We start from the raw sequence: 25,338 nt of genomic DNA on the forward strand, positions 1-25,338 counted from the left end.
CACAGCCAGAAGACGGACAGACCGGGCGGACACTCCCCGCACCAGGCGCGACTGGGCGGCGGCGGCGGGGGGGAGGGGGGGGGGGGGGGGGGGGGAGAGAGAGAAGTGTGAGCAGTTTAAAGCAGCATCATCCTTCTGCTTTACACACACACACACGCACACACTAACTGCTACCATAGCAACGCTAACTGTGCGTGCGCGTGTGTGAGAAAGGTACACAGTATTACCTTCGGGCTGCAACTACACTTATAATGAAGAAATAGAAACTTTATTCATATAATAAGTAAACACATAGTATTACACACATAAATAAACTCACCTGATGGGAGCGAGGACAAGCCGCACAAAAGGTGACAGATGAAGGGCACAAGAACCCAGTAAGTTCTCCATCCTCAGGTAGACCGCCAGCCAATGACCTCTTCCCCCGGGGTCAGGTGATCAGGAGGCTTTCCTCGCGGAGAGAAAGACAGCGGCTGCCTGTTGCTTGAGGTGAATCGTCCGCCAACGTGTTCTTTAGTCCTCCGTTGTCGGTTAAAGGGCTCCACCTGGTGGAGGAATACACACACTGCACACACGCTTCCTGAGAAATGCGCCTTTTTCTAGACTCGTTGCATAGCGTGATGCTTTTGACCCTAACCCCGCAAATCCCTTAAACCGATGCAGTAATATAATTATTTTAGCTGCAGTCCTACTTACAATTTAACATTCTGCTGCACATTCCAATATGGGGCGAATATGTGGCTTTCATAAACCACGATACATCTACTTCTAAACTTTTACACAGTGAGTAAACTCACTAGATAACCAGATATATCCACAGTTCTATTGATATTGATATTGGCTGTTATTGACAGTCTTGGCCTGAAACAGGGATTTGTGCAAGATAAGGTCCATTACCTTTTTCTTATTTAATAGAGCACGTTTAATAAGCATAATGCTCACAGCGAAGGTCTGTGTGGAATGACGAAGGCAAAAATCATGCAAAAGTCTCTCTGATTAAAGTTATACTAATATTCTCATTCAATCACGGACTATAAGGTTGGGCTTGGGGCCATGCTTTATATTTCTCCTCAAGCTATTGTAGTAACTATGCTTTTGAGATAGTTATCCATTGATATACAATGACATTTGTTGGCAGGACAATAATAATAATAATAATAATAATAACAACATATCGACCCGCCATTCTACAGGTCACCCTTGGATTTCGAGAAGAAGTTGAGCAAGTAATCAAAACGTGTAAAATCAAATACCTTTATTCAGTTTGTGCAAGTTGTACAACAGACGGTGTTCAACGGTACAACAACGTACACAATTCTGGCGAGGTCTTTTTTTTTTTTCTTCTTTAACCTGTGTAACTCTGCAATGGTAACATCCAATCACAACACTAATCAGGTCAAATGGAACACATGGCTTCTGAATCAGCGACACAGAGAGACGATGGTCCAACAATCGCACACAGAACGTCTCATCTCAGATCCCAGTGAGAGAGAGAACAAAACAACATCATCTTATGAAATGTTGATCTGCTGCAGTAAAATTTAAACAGTGCGTAGTAACAAGTTGCATTAACAGACAGCTCTTGGTCCATAATAATAGATTTTTATTCTGGATGTGACATTGGCAACAAAACAAACAAAATAAACCTTGTTGACTAAAACTTTAGATGTTTAAAATGTGATTTAAAAAAAAAAAAAAAAAAAAGGGAAAAAAGTTTTCCAACTAAAAAAAGAAAACTGTAATTTCTCACGGCAACAACATTTCTGCATTACACTCGTGATTTGGCAAAGTATAAAACTATGGAAAGGGGAGAATTTGCAATGGCGTTATGAGAATGGCAGTGAAGTTTATGGTGATTGAAAACGTTTCAGATCCTCTGAACACGACTCGCTTCACGAGTCACCTTTTTCCAGATCGGAGAACATAAAAAAGCAACGACGGGACAACGATGAGGTCATCGTGGGGGAAAACATAAACGTAAAAATAACCACAAAGAGGCGTTTCTCACATGAACCGTTTATGATTTTAGAACAAACACACACTTTCCTATAACGGCTTTTTAAACTCATGCAATATTTGCCCCGGGGGCCTCAAGCTGAAATTACTTCACACTATGTTCTGTGGCTGCACAATATGGAGAAGGATCTAGAAGAAAACTAAAAAACGAGAAATCCGACATTTTATTTATAAACACCCAAACACAAAAAAGGGTACTTTTAAAAAGTTGCAGGGTGCACGGAACAATGTGCCACACAACAGCTGGACTGCCGTCTGGACGTCCCATCTAGAGGAATAACAATAATTAAAGTTACACGAATTATGAATTATAGCCGTTTCAAAAAGTTCTATTTTTGGTGTATATACTGTTTCCAAGTAGAGCGGTGATGACACATTTCAAGGAGAACGTCATACTTTCACTCACCTTTTACCTTTTTAATTGGAATTCCTTTGCCTCACAGTCTTGTCTTTGTTATTTTCAGTAGAATTGCTCTTCCTGAAAAACACAAAGAAACATGAGTTCTGCGTATAAATATATATACACACACATGTATATAAGACAAAATCCTTTGGTGGCCACGAGGACACTGAGCTGCTGACTGTACTTACAGAGGAGCAGCGCCTGAGTCGTCGTCTGTCAACGATCAACGGAGGGAGGGCAAAACAAAAAGACAAGAGTCAGTTCAGAGTCCGTTACTAGTGAGCAAAGCGTGCCACTCCCCAGATGATGATGGTAGAAATGTTAGAACATGACATCCTCCGCAACGTGACTCCAATGAGGTTAACTGAACATGAGCTGAAGCATCCTCTTTTCTGACGAGAGAGGATTGTTTAACGCACTAATCACAAGTCTATGAAAGACGCATTAATGTCACTGACAGACTGCTGTGATGACTGAACATGAGCTGAAGCATCCTCTTTTCTGACGAGAGAGGATTGTTTAACGCACTAATCACAAGTCTATGAAAGACGCATTAATGTCACTGACAGACTGCTGTGATGACTGAACTTTGCCATTCATGAACGTTTCCGCACATGGTCCAGAGTCACCCCCTTAGCTTCACAGAGGCTCATGCAACACAGGCAGGAGGACACCAAAGAGACACCGCAGATGCTGTATTAAGAGATTAAAAACTAAACGCCTCTGAACTGGCAGAGCCGGCATACAACCTGGCGGGTTGTAGAGGCAGCGTTCACCCCGGAGCAAAGAGCACATATTGACAAAAGGGAGGGCTCACTCTGTGGCCCGAAATGGGGAACGAGACAAATGCAAACGATGTACCGACCTTGAGAAGAGGGTTCGCCGATCAGAGATCATGCGTAGCGGCGCAAGATGCAGAGGGGCATGCAGACGGAACGCCGAAACGTCTCGCTTTTCAAACCCGTTCCAAGTCTCACCTCAAACCATCACACTGCCGTATGCGTCTCATTCGACTCGTTCATTGGCTCAAACGCACGAGTTTATAAAAAAAACAAAAAACGGGGACCAATAGAAAGCGGCAGGAAAACTTTTAAAGCTCGCTTCCGATTGCAGGGCCAGTGAAAGAGTGACCACATCTTTGAGCGCACTCCTCTATGAAAGCAGTTCATTCAGCTTTGTTCCACGCGGTCATCTCAGCTCAACCACTTCAGTCCAACATGCGGCGTGTCGTCCACTTACCAAAATGCAAAATCAGCAGCAAACAGAAAAGTACAAATGTAAATAATTAAAAAAAATAAAAAAAGTTGCCGTCAGATCGTTTACACAAAAGTGGGAAGCTGATTCCTGATCTTTATGTTAAAATAAATAAATAAATGTAAACAATAGCAAAACCAAAAAAGACAATAAGGGTTCATATTGATATGCATGCAACGACTAAATTAAGTTATTTACAGGAAAGTTCTATGAATATTTATGAGCACGAGCTCTCCCTCTCAAAGCCAAAGTTAGTAACTCAACGGCCGGTTGGAGTGCTGACCCCAGGTCAGTGTCTGTACTCGGCCAAAGATTTTTTTTATGAGGGAAGAGAGAAGCTTCACTTTCTCACACCACAGCAAGTGTTTTTGTAGTCTCAAGAACTCCAACAGAGTGATCTCCATCTGGCGGCTCGTGTGACACCAACATCACATTATCTAGTTAAGCTTTCATCTATATCATATAAATCATTTAAAAAGATATAGTATTTAGGGCTTGCTGTAATGTGATAATGTGGCCTGAAAAGCAAATGTTTCTGTGGAGGAGGTCCCCATGAGGCTGAGAACCGCTGACCTATAATATCTTTCCCGATTAATTGTTAACGGGGCGGTTGCAGACTTTATAATTGATCAAATCACAAACTGAGTTTTAGAACGTGAGTCTCTCTTGTTCGTGTTGTTCTTAGACCAAAAAATTCACATGTATGATTTTCTTTTAACGGGCTTAGTTGTCCTGAAAGAACGATGCTTTTCTTTAACGGTCTCTAACTTTCCTCACGTGAGTCTACAGTTTGATGCATTTTCGTCTTACTGGAAGTTGAATGTTTCTACGTTTTCTTCATCCACACATTACTAGAGAGGAGTTGAGTGCAGGTTGGGAAACCTATGAACGCATTTGACTGGCAAATGCAGTGCCATGTCAAGACGATGTCGTCGTTTTGTCTAAACCCTGTACACTCCATGTAGCGGGGGGAGGCATTGTGGCGTACGTACCGTCGGTGATCTCATCGGGCTTTCTCCTCTTCTCGTAGATGAAGATGATGGTCACCAGGATGATGACCTCGGCCACGATGCCGAGGAAGGGCCAGAGGGCGGCCAACCGACTGCGGACGCGCAGGTGGATCTTGTCGGTGTTTGTGCCGAGCTCGTTGGTTCCGGAGCAGACGTAGTCGCCGATGTCGTTTTCGATGCTCAGGTCATCAATGGTCAGCGTGGTCTTGTTAGGGGTGCTCTTGATCTCGTATTTGTCGGTAGTGCCGTTGAAGATAGGCTGTGGGTTGTTCGTAAGGGAGTTAAGTAAGGCAATGTCATCCGATTTAGACCTGTGGATCAAAAACATACATATATAATTTTAAGATATTCAGACGCGTACTATTAGGACGCCTTCTTCCTCTTTGAACCAGGTCCAGTCGGTGGGCAGTGGGTAGCCGTGGCTCACGCAGACCAACACCCCTTTGTCGTTCTCATTGCCGTGCTCAGAGTGCTTGTGGGCGGCAACATGGGGAAGTGCTACAGCAAAGGAGGAGAAACATGCAAATCAGAATGTTTAACGTTTATATGAATAAATGAACTCGCCATAGTTATTTATCCAGCCGCAAAAGGCACCTTTACACAAACGTTTATTCGTGAGTATTCCTCTATCTGCTGCATGTGCAGATGACGCTCAGTTTTCAGCTGTGTTTGGCACATAATCATTTTAATGTATGGTCTTAAATAGTAGCAGTGCTTATTGTTAATGGAAAAACAAATGGCACATGACGCTTACAGGAAACTGGCTGCATTTGACATTGAATCTTAAGTATATACTGTATTTTATAGAAAGACATTACCTAATCTGTAAGTATAATAACATAACATTTGCAATCGAGTTACCTAAACTTCGATATGCGATATTAATTACATGACTTACTTTTGACTTCAATCGTCTTCTTCATCTCTGGTTCGGTGAGGAACACACATTCATACTTTCCGCCGGAACTGTAGGTGATCTTGTTCAAACTGAGGAAAGAAAGAGGATTTAAGAACAGATTACTTTCTTATCTCCGCAGATCTTATATACACACACACACACACACACACACACATACACACACACCTTATATAAGGTGCTACTTGTGAGCAATTCCGCCGAGGCCACTTTAATGACAGTGATTAGTTTTCACATTTAAGCCAAGTAGAAAATTCCCAACAGAACCCCGTTTCTGTTCAAGGGCCAGGGGGGTAAAAAAAGAAAAATAAAGCTGTTTGTCCATGCAACAAATATTTCAAATTTCGCCTGGTAATCACAATCCCACTCTTGTTTGATGCTGCTGTCCCGTACAATTCTGCCCGCTCTCCCTCCTAATGGGGAATTAAGGTCAGGGTAAGTGAGCACACTGCTCGGGGCGCTTATCCCCGCTGCCAAGACTACCGGAAAAGCTGCACGAAATGCACGGCCCATCTCTCTGCTAATCAAGAGCGGCGCCCCCAGCCTTGCTGCTAATGGAAGGCAGCCAGCGAGAATGTGGCTAGAGGGGGCGGGGAGGGATGACCGACGAGCAAGATGCAGAGTGCACATTAAAAAAGGAGGGAGACGGATACTGACTGTAGTAACAGAGCCAGGAAGGGACAGCATAAGAATTTTTTTTAAAGGAATACAGCAAGACATGCAAGCCCAACAATGGCTAAATGTCTTCTAAACATCCATAGGACATCTTAAAAGGTATTTTCGCCACCTGGGCTGGCCATTTTCTTGATTGGTGTATTCACTCAAAGCCAACTGAACACAAACAGGGAATTATTCTGCTTTAGCATGATTTCAAGGCACTTGGACGTAGCTGCTTACCGGAGGGTCGTGTATGGGGTGGCATCGGCGGACGCGGAAGATTCAATGAGCTTGTCATTATGCATCCAGTGGGAGCCCTTGATGAGGAGGGAGGACTCTGTCAGGTTACAGCTGAGGACTGCGGAGGTCTGGTTGCTGACCTCAATAGGATCAGCAATGATTGTTAGGGCTTCAGATAAACAGAGGGGGAAATATTAATTATTACTCATCCTTTTCTACATATAAATGTCCATCTTATTGGGCATTAAACAACATTTTTTTTACAGATTAAGACACCAGTGCTGCCCTACAAAAAGGCAAACTACGTATTTCGTTAAAATTGTGGTTTAACGTGTATTTGATGTCCGTTTTATGTGTATGCATGTTGATTTTTTTCCACGAAAACCAATACAAATTTGCAGTTACAACAAAACACAAAAAAAAGGCTGAAAATCTATAACTGCAATGTTGTTTTGTAATTACGGCACACTTTGTAGGGCAGAAATGTCGTGTTGAGTGATCAAGTGGAAATCAAAAGCAGAATTAGCCACTAAATTCTTTGCGTTATCCTCCCACTTGCCAGGTGGCGAGATGCTCTCCAAAATGGGGGAGATCCATCACACCAACAGTCGAAGGAGGGGGTGGAGGAGGAGGATAGGAGATAATCTAGCAGATACAGTAGTCTACAACAAGGTCATTTGGGAAAAGATCTTTTTAAAAAAAATTTAAAAAAACATGCAGAAGAAGCAACAAGAGAATTAAAGTCACCGCCAATCTCATAATAATAAAAATGTGGGTATTTTTGCTTCAACTGGGTGAAGAAACTGACCAATTCTTTAAAAACAAATAATAATACTGGACCACAAGGCAGAAAGATCCCCCATGGCTGAGAATGTATTTTTTAATAATTAGTTGCCATCTTCTGTGCCTACAGTTCAGTAATTATAAGCCACAGGAATGCTTTACAAGCAACAGCAAGGGGGCAACGCCAATGTTAGTATTAATTAAAAGGAAAATGCTAGGAAAGAATATCTGCCAAGAAGCTTTACTAAGAAATCTGACACCCCTTTTTGTGTTTTTTTTCTTAAATAAATATTTGGATTTTGTTCATATGAAATACCCCCATTCCATCAAGGATCACAATGGAAAGAAGCAGACCTCAGACCATCTGTTATCCATGACAATTTCTGAAAAACTGGTACATATTTTCCCTTTTGTCAAATCAAAAGAAGATTTTTTTTTCTTCAGGAGCCATTTGCAAATTTCAAACCTTATGCCCAGTATTATATGCAAGAAAAAAAACCTATGCTAGTGGTACCTTAAACCTTAAAACAAGAAGGGGGGAAAAAAAGGCATCAGATTGAAGACACGTTCTGTGACCGGTAATACAGGACGAGGGAGTGGCCACGCTTTATGAACGGGTTTGGATTCTACGACAGGACAATCTTGGAGCTTTTGAAGGGGAAGGGGGGGGGAAGAGAAGGAGAGCATTTACTGGGGGAGGCAGGGTGGAGAGGGTGTTGGACCAGGAAGCATGGGAGCAACGGGAGCTGAAGGTCCAGGACTTTGCGAATGAGGAGCTAGCAGCCAAGCTACTTGGACCGGCAGTCTCCCCACGCTTCCCTCTGCCACTCACTTTCGATCACAATAACGTTCGCCTGCGAGCGGATCCACTTGATTTTGGGCGTCTTCTTCAGTTCGTTGCGGTCGGGGTCATTGGAAGCGCGGCACTCGTACGTGCCGGAGTCGTTGAGGGTGAGGCTAGCGATGTGGAGGGTGCTCGTGGAGTGCGCTACGTATATGGCGTTTATTTGCACGCGGCCATCCCGCGCCCCGTCAAAGAGCTGGGTGGAGGTCTCGTCGGCCTCTTCGCCCTCTACGAACCACCACTGCACCTCGGGGATGGGGTGCCCTACCACTTCACAGTGCAGCTCTGCACTGTCACTGATCAGCTTCATCTGAGACAGGGGACACTTGATAAAGCCCGCTGAGCACCGTTTACAGCAAAGCCCAGAAGATAGAGATGTTGTTGTTGTTGTGTTTTTTTTTTTAAACGTGGTGAGTTAAAAAGCAAGCCAGGTGATTTCATGGATTGGTGATTTAAAAAGGCCGCGATGGAAGACAGGCAAGCAAACGGGGAAAAAGAAAGAAAAAGAAACAAAGTTAATATAAAAAAAACACAAAATGAAATGAAAAGTATGCACATAGTATGCACAAGCAGAGCAAGGTTCCCCAATTATTTTTGGGGAAATGTTTGGTCGTTCCTGGTACTCTAACCCGTCAAGATGAAAATAAGAAATTAACATAAAAAGCAATTACAGACACAGATAATATGGGAGCACAACATCAACCATACACATAGTTTCTCATTTATTACGTACGACATGCTTTATGAAGGTTATATATTTTTTTATTTTTAGTTCATACCGTTTTAGAAAGGTGTCGACTCAATGTTATAATCATTTCGGAGGCTGTAATCTGCATTGCATTTATATGGTTTAATAAAATGTTTTTTTTTAAAAAGCTAACGATGACACTTGGAGGTGTTTCTAACTGGTTGCCCATTCATTTACACCCATGGGAGTCGACTCCCATCAGGTTTGGGTGACCATCTCATTTAAATTTACCAAATTAATTTCCTTTATATGGGTTATACATTTGTTTTGTTTACCAGCTTTAAAAAGCAAATACTCAATACTAAAAGGTTGGGACTGGGGGCAAAAAAGGCAGTTATAGCAACAACAACAACAACAACAAAAGAAGACAACAAAACATTTAAAGCATCCAGTAGCATTCCCGTGAAATCAAAACACTGAATGAAGGAGGACATGAAAATGAGAGCAGATGAGGTCGAAATGAAAAAAAAAAAAACACGTAACGTAATAAAATTAAGTTAAAAAAAAAAAAAATCCACGAAAGGCTTTAAGGACGAGCACGCATTTTGGGGCCGGTGTCTTTTCCTCGTGTCACTCGGCCGTGATCGGGGAGTCAAACTGGGCTAAGAATTGATTTGATGCAGGCGACGCACACGACATCAAAGCAAGTGGTGCACATGACATCAATGTAAGTGGAAGTCAGAACGGCCAATCTCCACCGAGAGGCAAACGTTCAGCTGCACATTTACATGAGAATAACAATAAGACTTTATATTCAGGCTTCACAATAATGCTCAAACCACTGACTGTTATACAGATTCACTTTCTGAGGGATTTACTTCTTTTGCACACGCGTTTTCCTTCCCAGTATCACAGCTCTCCACATTCATAGCAGGGGGACTTGTTTGGCCACTCAGTGGTGGTCAAGGAGAGGGAGAATACAATTGGTGGGTCCAGAGAAAAACAACATTCTCACACTGCAGGCTAAAAAGGCACAGCCAGCTTGTTCCCCCTCTCCTCAGAAAAATCCTAAGCTAACAACGAGCAGAGAATAAACAGGGCTGGGCGCATGGGTACCTAGCGCGAATATGAAAACAGCACACATGAAAAACGAGTTAATCCTCCCACATAATTTTTTCTTCTTCTCCCTTATTTATTTGTGTACACGCACGCCCTTTTTCTACATTCCCTTGATTAAGATACTGTGAATTTTGTGTTGGGGGAGCAACAAGAGCCTGGGCCTCCACATGCTTTCTTGTAACCTTTCTAGCTTGGTGACTTCAAAAAGGTCACCTTCGCACATATGTCGAATGAAAGTTAAAAAATAAATGCAGTCTAAGTCCTAAATTAACTGTAAATAGATGTAAATCACATGAATCCTGACCTCCTAATCCTGAATGCCCCCTGCTCTTTAACATGAGAGTTTTTGGGCCCTTTCAGAGAAAAAGTTTATTCTATGTTTGCATATGCTCAACAAACATGCAAAATTAATACTAATATTGTTCCCCAAAGAGAAAAATATATATATATATATATTTAATGTGATACAAGGGTAGTAGAATAATATGGGGATACATGCTTTATCTTCATAGGAGTTAGTTCTTTCATTCAACCAGTTGGTTGAAAATGAACAACTCAAGAAGGACTTTACTGAGCCTTTAGAAAAGACAAAAGGCTAAGCATAAAGACTAAAACATGTAATCCTCAGGCCACTTACAATACACAAGTTAAAACGGTATTGACATGTTTACGCCGAATGCTTGTACAATGTAACGTCCTTTCCAACAGAAGATGGATGCCGTTGGTTTGAAAGCACTGTGTAAAGAGCCCATTCCAAGCTTTCTATTCAGCATTGTATTATTGGGTCACAGACAATATTTTTAAATAAACCACTTCTGAGGGAAGGGGGAAATTATCACCTTTAGCCCACATAAATCCATCGGCTGTGACCTGATCTCTTGAATGCATTTGTCCATTTAGAGTGGACTAGCCAAGCAGCACACGTTGTTTAATGTAGTAATTCAGCTGTGGTGGATCAGAGATGTGTCACCATTACAAGTAGGATGTCAACTCCCACACCCAAAAAAGCAACCTGTCACAGGCAGTGCAACTGTAGACTGTAGGCTGAGAGCAGGTTAAGCAGCCGGGAACTCAAAAAGCTAGTCAATAACAAAAATGAGTCAATTTTCACATAAAATAGCAATATATAAATCGGCCGTGTAACACACTTTTCATGTCAAAGTTAAGCTTGAGAAGGAGCTGAAACTCAGGGGGGAATAAAATGTTACTCCCGATCTACTCCCGAGCTGTCGTTAATAAAGCAGGAAACATGCAGTGCCATTAAGGCTCCTTGTATGTGTTTGACACGCAACATCCATTAACAGTCTGGTTACTGGTACAAAATCTGTAATATTATATATATATATATATATATATATATCATATTATGTCAGTGCATGTACTCACTCATCTATCTTAAAGCTTTGAGATCACAAAACAGGAGTGAAATGACTCGGTTTGGACATTTTGATGTGTAACATTGTTCCAGTTAAAATGCAGTAAAGGTGTTAATATTATGAAAACACACAAGACGACAACCGAAATAGTCCCCTTGGTATAAAAATTGTTTCAGTGCGTTTGATTTTCATTATATGTCTTCGAACAATGATGATTGCAAGGTAGCAAAAGACAAAAGAGAGCAAATAAACAATTAGGCAGCCCTGTGAATATTTGCTCCCCACCTAATTCCCATGGCGCGTGTCTGTTTTGACGTGTCCTCGATATTTTTCCATAATAGCTGCCGTCTCAATGCTGACACACAGTCACGTGACACAGCCACCAAATTACTGGTTGTGATCACTGTAAGCAACGCAGAGAGAGCCGTGTGTGTGTGTGTGAATAACATGTAGCCCCTCGCCCCGTGACGTTAATCAATGGAGGACGCCGGTTGACAACCCGGTACTCATTAGATGGATCAGGCCTACTGGCTCATCGAGTAAAAAAGGTAAATGGTGGACCAGAACAAGCCACCAACTAGCTAATGGTGTAAGTGTGGGAGGCTGTCAACGCACACGTCACGAGCTCGTGCCCCGGTTCCGACAACACGAGACGCTTACCAAAAGAGGATTTAGGGGTGTAACGGTGAAAACTACCGTTAACGTCCGTTAAATTACTAACAGAAGCGTTACGTAACTAATTACTGTAGGTCCATGGACACACAACTGGTCCACCATATAATTTTTTTTTTTGAATTAACGTTGGACCTCATGTGACAAATTACACTCGTTAACACGAGAAAAATACAAAAGATAAATACATTCCGCGTCGTGTAACACTTAAAAATGAAGAAAGTGTAGTCACGAAACGGCCGGTTTGAGATCTGTCAAATGTTTCGCCAGCGACGACAACGAAATGTCGCTTTATGTGTGACCGTTTCTTACTTTAACATGTCGGTAATAACGGCCGTTACAAACAAAGAAGTCTGACAAAAAACACAACTGCCGGGACGTTAAAAAAATAAAAAGGGCAATTTTTTTTAGCGTGAACTGTTCCGTGGTTGGGGCAAAGTCGAGCTAACTGTTACATCTTCAAACCAACATGGCTGACACACAATTCTTACCTGTGGACGCGTTGGCTCGCCAACAGCCCAACAGCAGGGCGCTGACAGCCCAGAGAAACTTCATGGCGGATAATTGTTTAGTTTTTTCTTCTCGTTAACTAAATCGTCGAGTAAACGCGACGACGGCGGGGATGAATCTTCCTTCTTCTTCCTTCTCTGAGATGAAGGAGCCGAACGCGCCACTGGTGGAAGTCGGTCGTCCTCTGGTTTGCAAAGCACGCGCACGCCCTGGACAGCACGTAGGCGTGACGCGTTGTTGAGGGGCGTGGTCACGTAAAACACTGATCATATTCGTTATGCAACTGGCTCAATTTGATATTTTTTTAATTAAAAACAAAAGAGTGATAGAGGTGATTTTTCTTTGCCATACCCGCGAATACGAGTGTTTTATGAAAGTTAATTTTTTTTTTAATTATTTCTCTCAAAAAAAAAAGTACATACAATAATAATTACGTTTGTGTTAAGTAGTTCTTTTCTTTTGGAAAGAAACACATTTTTAATATCGCACACAGTCACAGGATTCAGCCAATCTGATGTGCATGTTAATCCTGTCTGAAGGTGTCTGAAAGGTATGTCACCCAGTTGTCAGCAAGTGTGAGAGCAAAAAAAAAAAGGAAATGTCTGCAATATTCAGACTGAATTATGAGGTTTCATCTCCTCGGCTAAATGTTACAAGATTCTAGTGTCTTGTTTCATCAATCAGAAAAAAGAAAAAAAATCTAGAAAATACCAGACTCAGTATGGATGAGACTTTACACCCAGCACACCATTCCAAGAAAAATCTAGGCTGTGTTTGAGAGTGATCACAGCTAGAGCCCGAGAACATGTACACATAATTATGCCTCGGTTTATGAATAAAAGAAAAATGTAAAATCACTAAATTCCAATGTGTAGCCAATGCTTCTTAAAATGCTGCAAACCCATTAAAATGTGTTTGAATGTTTTCACTTTGTGTAGGTTTACAAACTCTAATTCCACTTTTAAATTCAGGTTGCTGAAAAGAAAGACCGTTTTAAACTTGTACCTCTACACTTTTAATATGGAGTAACTAAATATTAAAACAGCTGGCCATATCTCAAGGTACATAGTTTTTTTTTTTTTTTTTAGAAAGGCACAAATGCTCACAATAAACAGAGAATATTAATCTATTTCACATTGTAAAGTCAAACTCGTGTGTCCACTTGTCCTCTAGCGAGACCAGTGTTCTGTTCATAACAATCCCCTCAGATTAAAAAGGCCTTTGAACCTAAACCCCAGAGGAGAAGCAGTACAATGAAGAGGAAATATGTGTGCAAGGCTAAACAATGAGAGGAAGCACAATTTATTTGCTTATCGATAACATTTAATAGGAAAGTACCCCCATTGAAAAGATTTAACAGAGACCCTGTTTACTATAATATACGTGCCTTTGGAACAAAAGAACCGTATTATGCATTGAAATCACTTCCACTTCTGTTGTTGTTGATGTTATTGTTCTCTGGTTGGTGCTTGGTAGTTCTAAGAGTCTGTGAGATGTCACTAAAGGGACAAATAATTCAGACGGAGGAACACAAAACAGCACAGATCATATTTGTATTATAAAACCAGATGTATTTGGTATTAGGACGAACAAGTGACTATTACCTAATTTGTTGTCCCAATTCCTAAATTTTGGTTAATGCCAGTTTTTTTTTTACTGATCTCCTTTATAGTGTCTAACCACAGCATCAAACACAAAGTTTAGTACATTGTATGACTGCTGATACTCACGATTAGACCTTAAAAGAGTGACACACACAAATGTTGAGTGGTAGCACACAAAAACAGCTTTATTTTCATATCACTATTTTTTTTTTTTTTTTTTTTTACACAATCATACTGCAAATCAATAGTCAACTTCAGAAAATATGTAATAACCTTTACTTTTAAAATCCCCAAAAATGCTTCAACAAGTTTCTGAGTGTTTTAGACTTGCAGATAACAAAATCTGTATGCATGTAATTTCGCGATGAAATCCGGCATCAATACCCAAACGGCACAGAATTACTGCAATTTACCGCATCATTTCAAGTGCAAACAGTTGTACCCGTGTAGTGTCAGGTAATCATTTCAATCAATTTTGATTTTTTTATGGATTTTTTAAAAAAAAGGAGTCAAATGTAGTATCATTCTAAACCAAGAAGAAATGTTTAACAGTGCACTACAGTGCACTTTGGGTCATATTATCTGTGAGATATGAATACTACTTATAAAAAGGAATACATGTACAGTTCTTTTTGCTTCATTAGCAAAAGTGGGTAATTTCAAATTTCACACAGCCTGGATAAAAAAAAAGAAAAGAAAAGAAAGAACCACGACTGTCTTGTTGTCCCGAGTCTTTTACCTTTGGATTCTTTTGTTCTCTCTTCCTTTGCGAGGTGATTCAGGCAGATCGAGCCCCTTGAAGTTTCCACGCTTCTCTACATCCTCCCCTCCTCCCGACAGAAGCTGCACTCCAGGCCTCCGCCCTTCCTTTGTTCGGATCCCTGACGAAGATGGGAGCAACAGGACGGGCAGAAAGACGTGGACCTGGCGTATCAGTTGCCCCCCCCCTCCCTCCCTAATCAGGCTCGAGTGCTCCTGGCGAGATGCACTCGGGCCTTGGCCCTTCAGCAGGGAGAGACTGGAGGTCACCGCAGCCCAGGAGCTATAAACAGCTCGTAGGGCCGACGAGGACAAAACGGCCCTCTAGGAGTTATCAGTGGAGTTCTCATTGCTGGCCGAACTCGAGGACTGAGGAGTCGAGGAAGATGAGGAGGCGGAAGAAGAGGAAGAGGAGGTAAAGTTCATCCCTGATAGATCTGGAGGGTTCGTTGCCGTGTTCTGTCCACACAAGCTTTTCCTGCACACTGGACACGTGTCATGCTGGAGAGAAAGAGAGAGAGGTAAAAATAAAAGGTGCCTTTTGTTTTGGACTTTAAGTAGGGGGAGCATTAGGATGTTGAATACCTGTTCCAGCCAGGGGACTATGCAATCATTGTGGAACATGTGATTGCACGGGAGCTGCCTCACGTTTTCTCCGACGCTGTAATCTTCTTTACACACTGGACATTCCAGTCCTGAAGCTGAAAGACAGAGCCGGTTAGAAACGGGAGAGGAAATATTAAGCACGATCCGTCAAGCTGTGAGGGTTATAACTAGTTCAATTACATTATGAACCATCAATGTTATTTAGAAATTCAGTCATAAATAGGCACAGTAAAGTTTCAAGTGAGACGGGATACTGAATATGATCTGATGTATAATCCGAATATGAAAAAGATGTCTTCTACCAATTCTCAGACAATGATTTTAATATGACTAAAGATGCATCTTGTAGTCGATTATCAAATAAGTGCACTGTTTGAGTTATGTGTCAGTAGCATATGTTTTATTACACAATTATGCATTTGAGCGCTCGTGAATTATTAACAACTTGAGTCTCTGGTGAGATGCTTCAAAAGAAACATTCATGTTAAAAACTAAAGCCCAATACTTGCATTCAATTTTAACTTGCAATATGACAGCATGCAAGCATCCCTTTTAAAAGAAATCTATACCGCTGTCCAAATTTGCAAAAAATAAAAACATAAAACATTCAGTTACACTTTATTATGTTTTAACTTACCAACGTGCTCCTCTGTAATTTGTACTGTAGGAAGAGTTTTTATTTTATCCCTATCGGCGGGCGGAGGTCCCGTGTTCTCAAACTGGTTTAATAGCTAAATACGAGAGAAGAAGATAGAAAAGAAATGCATGTTTGGATACATATACTGCATATGTTATGACACAACTAAAACGTTTAACGGATTTAAATTACAACCAACATTATTGAATAAGCACAGCAATCACTTTAAAAAAAGGTTTAATTTTAAAATACCTGAGTTATAATTGCATCTAGTCCATTAGCCCCCCAGGCATAATCCATAGGATTTGAGTGAAGAACACCCCTTTAAGAAAAAAAGTCAAACATTAGAGCAACCGAGACAGATGAAGACTTATTTTCTGGTTAAATATAAAGTGGGTTTCAGACACTCACCAGGGTCCAACACCAATATTTGGCATTGCAGTGGGTGCAATTATTCCATTCACTAGTTGCTGGATGATTCTATAAAAAGAGAAGATACAGATTTGTTGATAGAGAAATGAGAAATATGTGAAAGAACTGCACCGCTACTAAAGGATAACATGTCTTGTTCAACCTGGACCCTATATGCCCATGTTTTTGTATCGAAGTAACCAATTTATTTCTCCAGTTTTGAGCAGCCGCGACACAGCCACCGACAGGCTCAGATTGTTATTATTATTATTATAAGTGTATGACAGTGTATGGAAAGGACCCTCCAGAGAAATAAAAAAGGCATTCTTACCTGTTAGTTATCGTGTCATGTGACTTGTTGCCTAAAGACAACGGCAGAAATGTGAGTGAGCGTTCGAGAGAGGAGTACCGGTGTCGTCAGAGTATGTTGTGTTGGTGTACAGAAGAAGGCGCGAGGTTTCAGAGGGACTTCTCCGACCGAACAGGCGGACTGGATCAAGAGAAAGCTAAGACACTCCGTAGGGTCCTTTCCATGTTTTCAGACACGTATTATAACAATCTGTCAATGAATGTCGACTAAAAGTGTTGTTTTTTTTGCCACTGAAATGCTCAGTCGCTCCTTCCATCAGATCAATTTAAGAAGTTGTTGTACCCATTAGTCACTAAAACAGGGTCCAGGTTGAACAATATTTAAATGAACTAATTAGGTCCTCCAGCTTGATTTAGGACTCAAGTCCCACAAGTGACAGTCTGCACGACTTACCCCTCTAGAGTTGGAACTCCCTCTTGCCTCCCCGCTTGTCGCCTTGAACCATGACGACTCCTCGGTTGCCTGGCACCGTATCGTTGCCGCGATGCCGTTTCCCTTTCTCGCCTGTTCTCAGCATCCCTGTTATCCTCCGTTCCCAGGCCAGCCCCGAAGTCGAAGCGGTCGTCAAAGACACCCAGGGCAAACTGGCCGTAGCCAGAGGGGAATGTAAACAAGTGCTGGTCCGGATTCTGGGAGAAAAAAAAAAGAAAAAGAAGAAGGATGAAAGCACACAATAAAAAATAAAAAAAATTGTGGAATCTTGTTGGTGGAAACGAGTGAAGCTTTGAGAGTTCTCTTCATATTCGCAAATGTTTATTGTCAACACAAAACACCTGAAGCATTAAGAGTTCTGTTGACTGTCAGGTCAAATTTAAACCCACTGGAAATGCATGCTGGCATACATAATCTCCTTGTGTACCGAGATAGCAGCATCATCATCACAGCCATAATATGTTAAACTGTGGTCATTGGCAACCCAGAGGTGACTTCGATCATGTGTAAATAGTACATCAGTAAAAAAAAAAAGAGAGAGAGAGAGGTTGTGTGTGTGATAGAGATTAGGGAAAAGAATCGGTTAGAAACCTCAAATGGTTGCTGGTTCTGGGGCCCGCTGGAGATGGTAGACATGGAGCCATTGTCAGCACTAAACAGAGGACAAGCAGTTCACAAAGTTATGTCTCGACTCCGTGATACTAAAGATTTTTCTTCCACCACATGTCATAGTTTCCATCCTTTCCAATCGTGAAATTAAGGGTCTTTTAAAAAAAATGTTTTTACTGTGTCTTATTTCTTCCCTTTATCCTTGCCCCTTCACCTTCTGATTTCACATGAAATGTATGGTTGCGATGCCAATTTTAACAGTAATAACTTGAATTTTTGTGACAATATTTACAAAAAAGGGATAGAGGACAGACAGTAATAAATATTATATTACGCTGCCAACAAAAAAGAAAGCAATATGTATTGGGACTGCTCTACACAGCTTCACAATGGCATCGATTAGCATAAGTAACTACATGCATCATAACACTAGTTGCTTTTAATGTTCTTTTATACTAAATGTCAGCTCCTGTATGGTCAGAATCAGCTTCTTTGACCAAGTGTGTCTGAGGAAAGCGACTCTGGTCGGCGTATGTTGTGAGTAACAACTGTTAGGAATGGCGGTAGACACAGGTGTAAAGGCAAAAGTATTGTAGGAATATTAGTTTAATGAATGATATTATCCATAATGAATGGTGGCAGTCTACAACGGTCGTAAAAAAATAATAATGCTGCCTTGTTTAGGAAATGTATACACACCGTCTCTCCTCCAGCAGCTCCTCAATAAACCCAGAGTCACATCTCGGACATGTATACTCCTGGAAACAAACATAAAAGGTAATAAAAATCAGAACATGCTCAACTATCCATTTTACAAACAGCTGCATCACTTATGTAAACCTGTGACTTAGTGTGTCACAGTATGCAGCAAGCGAATAAAACACCACATTTCTTTCAGCACACACACACACACACACAGCAGACAATCCTCTCCTGGAACACCAACAATCTGACAAAGAGAGGATGCCTTCCAGGGTCTGAATATGGATCTGGACGGTTTACCTGCCACAGCCAACAGTTAGTTACATTGTATTTGGCAGGTGGCAGATGCTAACCCGTCACCCATTCCCTGGTGGCTTCCCACCATCTATTGGGACACTATTGAAAGCGGCCTGAAGAGAAGACCAACTTTCTTTCCCCTCCAGGCAGGATATCTACCGATAGAGCTGGTGAGCAAAAAGCCTCCAGGTGATGCAAACCAGTGCATGAAGCCCAACACCAGCGGAATGAGGTAGAGCTTCTTCCTTCAGGCTATCAAGACTGTATTACAGCAGTTGCAACATCCAACACACACACACTCAGTGTTGCCATAAATCATTTGAACACCTTCTGTGTGGATATACATATATGTGTTAGTCCTTTCTAAACCCCTGATTCTGACAGAAACAATGTGTCAATCCGCTGTATTTTTTTTTATAGTTTAAAATGTCAAAATAACCCGAAATCTATGGCAGATCTTTTTCTTTTTTTTTTTACATTGTGAAGGGCACATTTACAGCTCTATGACGGATCATTCTAGCCCGTGACAGACAGGCATGCCACTTGTGTGCTTTAGTGAATGGTAACACGTACCAAAAAAAAAAAAAGGAGGACGCAGTGGCTTTGTTGCTGCTGGATCGTTCACATACGTGGTTCACAACCTAGCTCACAAAGTCAGACTGGTCTTGACAGCGTTTCTCTCATAGAATAAATACCCAAAGTGGGAGGCGAGCAGTGTCAGTTACCAGTTATTGCTAGATAACATAAGCTAGCTAACGTGACCAGTTAGGCCAACACACCACGTACAAAACACACATGTGAACTTATAAAACCAGCCGACGTTGTTGTAACATTACACAATAGCAGTGCGTTGTTTGTAACGACTACGCAGTTCATGAATGTGCGTGGATGTATCCACTGCTTAAGATAACAAGCTAAGCTAGCTAACACCGGATAGCGTGAGCGAGATAAACGGGCTAACGCCGTTAGCATGCGATCAGTTTGGCCACGCCGCCATTTACATTTAAATTAAAGTAACGACAACGCCACAGATTTTTCCACGTGTCCTGTTGTCTCCGTCTTTGCTTTCTGTCCACGGTACTTACGGGAAGCCGAGGACTAATCTCCGCGGAGCATCTGTGGCAGAAGAACCGGCTGGGCCATGGAGGAGCTTCCGCCATCTTTAACCACTAAACAGGTAGAGAGGAGGAAGGACTACGGAGCACCGGAAGGGTCAAAACCTCCGAGAAAACACGACGACCATGTGATTGAATGTTGTACTACGCAGCAAAAAACACTATAAAAATGTACTACGTGAATGAAGAAATTGTAAGAAATAAAAATTTGGGATGCATTATACTTTGTGTATATTGTATTACAGACTAATTAGACTGTATTACAGATTAATGTGCAATTTCAAAATAATAACAATCAATTAATTAATTCACAATTGGTGTAGATATAATCAAATCAAATATACAGATTAGTGTACTGTGAAGAGTTTTATTATTAATTCATAAGCATTTGAAAAAGACTAACATGCATGCGTGTTACAGAACATCGCCACATGGTGGCGCTTTTGTGCATCACTTAATGTTGATGAGTGTCACTGTATTTCACAATGTAGCCAGGGACTGAGGAGACAAGGCACTTCTTGGTAAATTTCCTTTAGAATCTATTAAGATTATTTTTATTAGATGTTGGGGCAAACCGGGTTAAGATGTCCTGAATTCATCCTAATGCTAAAGCCCCATAACAAAAGCTGCATATTGTTTAACCACACTGAGCTTGTGTTTTATCCCTGCAGGTTCAGGGCCCCCAGCTCTCCCTCTTCACATATAACCCAGAGATGTGTTTTTGCAATCTGGCACTGCGTTGGATTTATTTTGACACATTTAACTTTTCCATTGGATTCCTGTCAACCATCTCTCGAGCCCAACAGACATACTTTAATCGTCTAAAAGTAGCATCTGTTTATGAGGCGTGCATCTCGTCATAGGTGGATTTGTGAGTTGTCCTTGACTATTTGACAGTTGTTTTTGGAAACATTTTATCAAGTGTCAAAATGAGACATCAAACAGTAAATAAATAGCCACTCACATGGGAAAGACATTAACTTGTGTGAACACAGCCAAGTTCTTGCTGGCGGCTATCCGGCGGCCCTGAGAAGGCAGTGGACTCAGAGATCATTGGGTTTCATAAGAGCTGGAGGGAAAACGTGATTGATGTTGTTTTTTTCTTCAGGTCTGTGTTTATTTTTGAGGTTGTAAATTAAAATGTCCTCAATATGAATTTTTTTTCACAGGTATCCTTAATGCGATTACCATAAACTGCAGATTGACGGCTATAAACATGTCACGCAAATCTGGAGTATCTCTGGTGCTTGGCAACACATGTTGAGAGTAAGTAGGAGTTCCCATGCGACCTCCCATCAGCCAATCACAACTCTCAAACCGCCTGGCCTGATTTTTTATTTACAAATGTCCAATTTTATGCTCTTTAGGAGAGCAGCCCAGAATGCAAGCAGCTCCTAACGGTGTTCATCACATCATGCAGAACAATCCTGTTTGCCACATGCTCTAATGAAATAACCGTGAAACAACTGCAAACTTTCCGTGACCCAATGGTTTAATTTCCCAGCTGGGCATGCATAACATAGATATAATTAGTTATAATAAGACTGGATGTTTCCTCAGAGCAAATCTCGCAATGTAACCTAGTTAGGTCCCGATGTCCTCGCTCGGCCGGCATTGTGTCTGATCTGGCCATGTGGGAGTAGGAAAGACACAACTGTCCCATGGGCTGAGATTAGAGAGGGTCTGATAGCACTGAGGTTTGCTATGTCTGCCTGGCTGAGGTAAGCTATTGTCTCTCTGCGCCCAGTGCGTCACCGCCATCCCAGTCCATTGCTCATTGTAGCAACGCAATCTGGGGAGTGAGTGACTTCGGGTCAGAGACAGGTCCTGTGAGCAGCAGAGAACAACTCTGCGACCTTCCACATCTCGTAGTTCAAGGTCACTACTAATCTGGATTTGGAATAAAATACTTATTTAGTGGACCTTATTTAGTTTTATTATCAATACTTTTAAAAATTAAGTATGATTTAGATTTTTTCTTGCTGTGATGCGGATTGAAACATGTGCTGTAAAACACTGCAAGGGGTGGAAGTCACTAATTAGACTTCTTCCTGCCGCTGTAATTAAGGAGCTTTTTAGACTGCACATGCAAGTATGTGCACACGGACAGTGTGTTGTTTTCTCTGCCTACTTTTTACTTTTTTCATTTTTATTACACACAAAATAATAAATATATATATATATATATATATAGTGTTGCAGCCAAGGCAGCAGACAGATATGCAAGGGACACTGCTGCTTTTGTCACCCCACAGAGTTTTTCCAGACACTCCAGCCGGGATTGCCCCACACCGTCCCTCTGGGCCCCCGAATCACACTCTGGCGCACACACAAACACACGCATAGACACACACACGCACACTCACACATTTAGACACACACTTACACACTCAGCAATAACAGCCGCCTGCTGGAACTTCCTGGGCCTCTTAGTCATGCATCACTTGTTTTCAGTCCCACCCATCGAAGACTCTCTCTCTCCCTCCAGACACACTGTGCATCACACACACACACACACACACACACACACACACACGATAAGAGCTCTGGTTAAAAAGCTAAAAGGCTGTAAAAGTCAACATTAGCGATGAACAAAGCGGCCTTTAAAATAAACCTGACTCGTCCTCAACATGTAGACACGTGCTTGAATCACAGCAGTAATCCCACAGTGTGTTCCAGAACAACATCTCGTGGTACTATGTCGGTACTTCTTTGGGATTACATCACTGGGCAGCTAACAAAATATAGATGTTGCTAGACGAAACACACGGGTACAATTAGCAACTTAGGTTCAACCGCCCTTTGTTGGAGTGAATTGTTTGTGGTCACTCACTGTTGACGCTTTTATTGACCCACTGTTTCATAAGATTACATGTGTCCCAATTATACACAGTGCGATCAGTTTAAAATACTGTCGTTTTAACAGTTTAAATACTTTATCATTGCCTTCTTGGCACAAGCTGATGTGCAGTGCTAAACACGTTTAAACCAAACTAGCACCGTGGTTGTGACCGAATACTTTAAAAACTACTGTCATGATATTCCCATCAGCCTCAGCTGTACCGCGTGACTTTTGTTAATGAGCCAATGTTAGCACGCTAACGCAATAACAGTATTCTTGTCGAACATTAGCATGTTAGCATTGTCTTCGTAATGCCGTTAGCATGCTAACATTAGCATTTAGCTCACAGATATATACGCCGGCATCGTTGTGGACTGACGTCGTCTTTTAAAATGAAAAAAGAACCTTTCCGTTGCCGTTACGTTTACTTCCTGTCAGCTCCTGCGTTAAGTTAATTTTGCAAAATGTCACAATGCCCTCGTTCGAGTACAGTTTCACTAACCGGCACTCAGAAAACAAGCATTACGCAATGCAGTATACAGTCAAAGAAAAAACACAAAGACATCGAGCCCAAGACATGAAAGATAGCACGTTGGAAAGACAGAGAACCCTCTCCCTGTTCTGCCCAGCCGATCCGACATAGCACCACCAAACCTCCACAGGGCGTTCCCAATTTAATAAAACAAAGCCTATAACATTTCTTCATGGTAGATACGAGTGAAACGAGGACAAAAGAGACAACTACCATGTCTGTGTAATAGAAGAAGACGAGATAATATTCTCTCCTGGAATGTCCAGAGCGTTGTCTTTGGCAGGTATTCTGTGTGTGTTTCAATGTGTTCCACAAGCAGGACTTTTACTTGTAGTGGAGTATTTTCACTGTGTGGTATTAGTGGTTTTACTGAATTAAAGGACTTGGGTTCTTCTTCCACTGGCGTGCAAACTGTGTGAATGTTTACATATTTTGCTCACGCAGTTGTATGACTCGTAGCCGCCACACAGTCGACACCGGAGCTAATGACACAATGAACGCATGGGTGCAGTTACTCCTCTAATCTAAAACTGACCATCGGCGTGTTTACAGCTCTGTGTTCTCGGTGTGTGTGTGTGGGGGGGGGGGATAGATACCATATGGGCCTCCTGTGTTTATGAGCGGTACACTGTCCTACTTCAACAGGCAGAGGATATCCTAACAGATAATGTAATTAGCTGTGTCGTATAGTGGCGATTCAGCCGGACGTTCAACGAAAAGAAGCTGGCGATAGCAACCAACTTTCCTTTGCAAACAACAAGCAGGTATCTGGGCCAAGGCCATATATATATATATATATAAATAAAGGGTATTTCTGTCTTGTTTCTATACGAGAGCCCCTTGAAAAGCTGATGGGTAACTGGGTAACTTTCTAAACCTCAAATGGCACAATTTGACTAAAGTTTAGGGCAATTATCACACTTAATTGACTACTTTCTTTCAGTTATGTGGCTTCATATTTCAACATAAAAACCACAACAAAGTGAATTACTCACACATTCAACACATATTTTTCTGTAAAGCCTTATACCGCAGACTTTGCTACATTCCCAATCAGGACATATGGTGCACACAGGACCACACACATACACACACACACACACACACAGAGCTAGATGAGAAGCCGTCCCAGAGGTCACAACGAGGAAGTGAGACAATCCCCCGAGAATAATTGGGGACAATTAGCATCTGCGCAACTTCCTAACTTCGCTGATTTGTTGTCGGTGAGCTGATCCCGACCAGATCCCCGACACACACTGCTCGTTTCCACTAAACCTGGAGGGCGATAGGACACGTGGTTGCAAGTGAACCACTAGCTTTGGGTTTTAAGAGCATGTGTGTCCTTTGCTTGGCTTACGTTTCCATGTTGGGGGAAATTAAAGCATGAACTAATGAAAAACCAAACCAAAACCAAACTGGTAAACCTTTTATTACCTCCAAGATGTCGTCCTTTTATGCAGTTCTTTGGTTACCCTATTTTAGTTTGTCTGTTCTGCTTTATTTTGTATTTGTAATTTTCTATTCCTCTATTGTGTTCATTGCCTATATGGCATTGTCTCCTTTGCCTCATGTATTTTCTGAAATGTTTACTTGTATTGATGTTATGTTTTTACCTCGCTTCTATGTAGAGCACTTTGTAAACCCTGTTTTTAAAGGTGCTATATAAATAAATGTATTATTAATGACATCGTATTAGCCTCGTCATAACAGATAAATGGATTAGCAACAATCTATTCATTTCAACGTATGTAAAAATGTCGATAAATGAGCCTTGTTCTACGATGACAGTTTGGCTTGATTTGATAAGCCTCGATAAAATATAAAAACGGAAAGATCATCATTTCCGAGAAACGATGTTTGAGGCCGATGGATTGTGATGGAGTGATGGATCTGATATCTATTAGTTTCAGCTGTGGGACCGAGCTGTTTACAAT

General features: G+C 41.5%; 2 protein-coding genes and 1 long non-coding RNA gene across 4 annotated transcripts; 1 reads left to right on the top strand and 2 right to left on the bottom strand.

Moving 5' to 3' along the window:
* Nucleotides 1–1,240: 1,240 nt before the first annotated feature.
* On the bottom strand, nucleotides 1,241–12,698 carry bsg (basigin). Of its 2 annotated transcripts, none has more exons than XM_034531740.1 (8): nucleotides 12,470–12,698; nucleotides 6,497–6,665; nucleotides 5,582–5,670; nucleotides 5,045–5,181; nucleotides 4,666–4,942; nucleotides 2,608–2,632; nucleotides 2,430–2,494; nucleotides 1,241–2,284 (listed from the first exon to the last, which is right to left on the bottom strand). In XM_034531740.1, the coding sequence occupies exons 1-7, from the start codon at nucleotides 12,531–12,533 to the stop codon at nucleotides 2,434–2,436; spliced, it is 822 nt and encodes a 273-aa protein (XP_034387631.1). In that variant the 5' UTR covers nucleotides 12,534–12,698; the 3' UTR covers nucleotides 1,241–2,284; nucleotides 2,430–2,433. The 2 variants fall into 2 exon arrangements, with proteins under 2 accessions (XP_034387631.1, XP_034387630.1); XM_034531739.1 differs by having other exon boundaries at nucleotides 2,423–2,494.
* On the top strand, nucleotides 11,706–16,835 carry LOC117730168. Its single transcript, XR_004609417.1, has 2 exons — nucleotides 11,706–11,854; nucleotides 14,866–16,835. It is a non-coding gene; the product is annotated as an uncharacterized LOC117730168 (long non-coding RNA).
* On the bottom strand, nucleotides 14,252–20,111 carry LOC117730166 (E3 ubiquitin-protein ligase RNF126-like). The gene is made up of 9 exons (XM_034531738.1): nucleotides 20,001–20,111; nucleotides 18,616–18,674; nucleotides 17,899–17,959; nucleotides 17,269–17,504; nucleotides 16,506–16,574; nucleotides 16,347–16,416; nucleotides 16,095–16,188; nucleotides 15,437–15,552; nucleotides 14,252–15,352 (listed from the first exon to the last, which is right to left on the bottom strand). The coding sequence occupies exons 1-9, from the start codon at nucleotides 20,073–20,075 to the stop codon at nucleotides 15,176–15,178; spliced, it is 957 nt and encodes a 318-aa protein (XP_034387629.1). The 5' UTR covers nucleotides 20,076–20,111; the 3' UTR covers nucleotides 14,252–15,175.
* Nucleotides 20,112–25,338: the final 5,227 nt, after the last annotated feature.

Source organism: Cyclopterus lumpus, chromosome 4 (assembly GCF_009769545.1).
Source record: "Cyclopterus lumpus isolate fCycLum1 chromosome 4, fCycLum1.pri, whole genome shotgun sequence".
Taxonomy (NCBI): domain Eukaryota; kingdom Metazoa; phylum Chordata; class Actinopteri; order Perciformes; family Cyclopteridae; genus Cyclopterus; species Cyclopterus lumpus.

Excerpts from the sequence above, each read along its gene's own strand:
- bsg (XM_034531740.1), bottom strand. The coding sequence starts at position 12,533 with ATGAAGTTTCTCTGGGCTGTCAGCGCCCTGCTGTTGGGCTGTTGGCGA. Across the intron at positions 6,666-12,469 it reads GCGAGCCAACGCGTCCACAG|CCCTAACAATCATTGCTGAT; the intron begins GTAAGAATTGTG and ends GTTTATCTGAAG. Across the intron at positions 2,495-2,607 it reads GACTCAGGCGCTGCTCCTCT|GAAGAGCAATTCTACTGAAA; the intron begins GTAAGTACAGTC and ends TGTGTTTTTCAG.
- LOC117730166 (XM_034531738.1), bottom strand. The coding sequence starts at position 20,075 with ATGGCGGAAGCTCCTCCATGGCCCAGCCGGTTCTTCTGCCACAGATGC. Across the intron at positions 16,417-16,505 it reads AATATTGGTGTTGGACCCTG|GGGTGTTCTTCACTCAAATC; the intron begins GTGAGTGTCTGA and ends TTTTTCTTAAAG. Across the intron at positions 15,353-15,436 it reads TAGTCCCCTGGCTGGAACAG|CATGACACGTGTCCAGTGTG; the intron begins GTATTCAACATC and ends CTTTCTCTCCAG.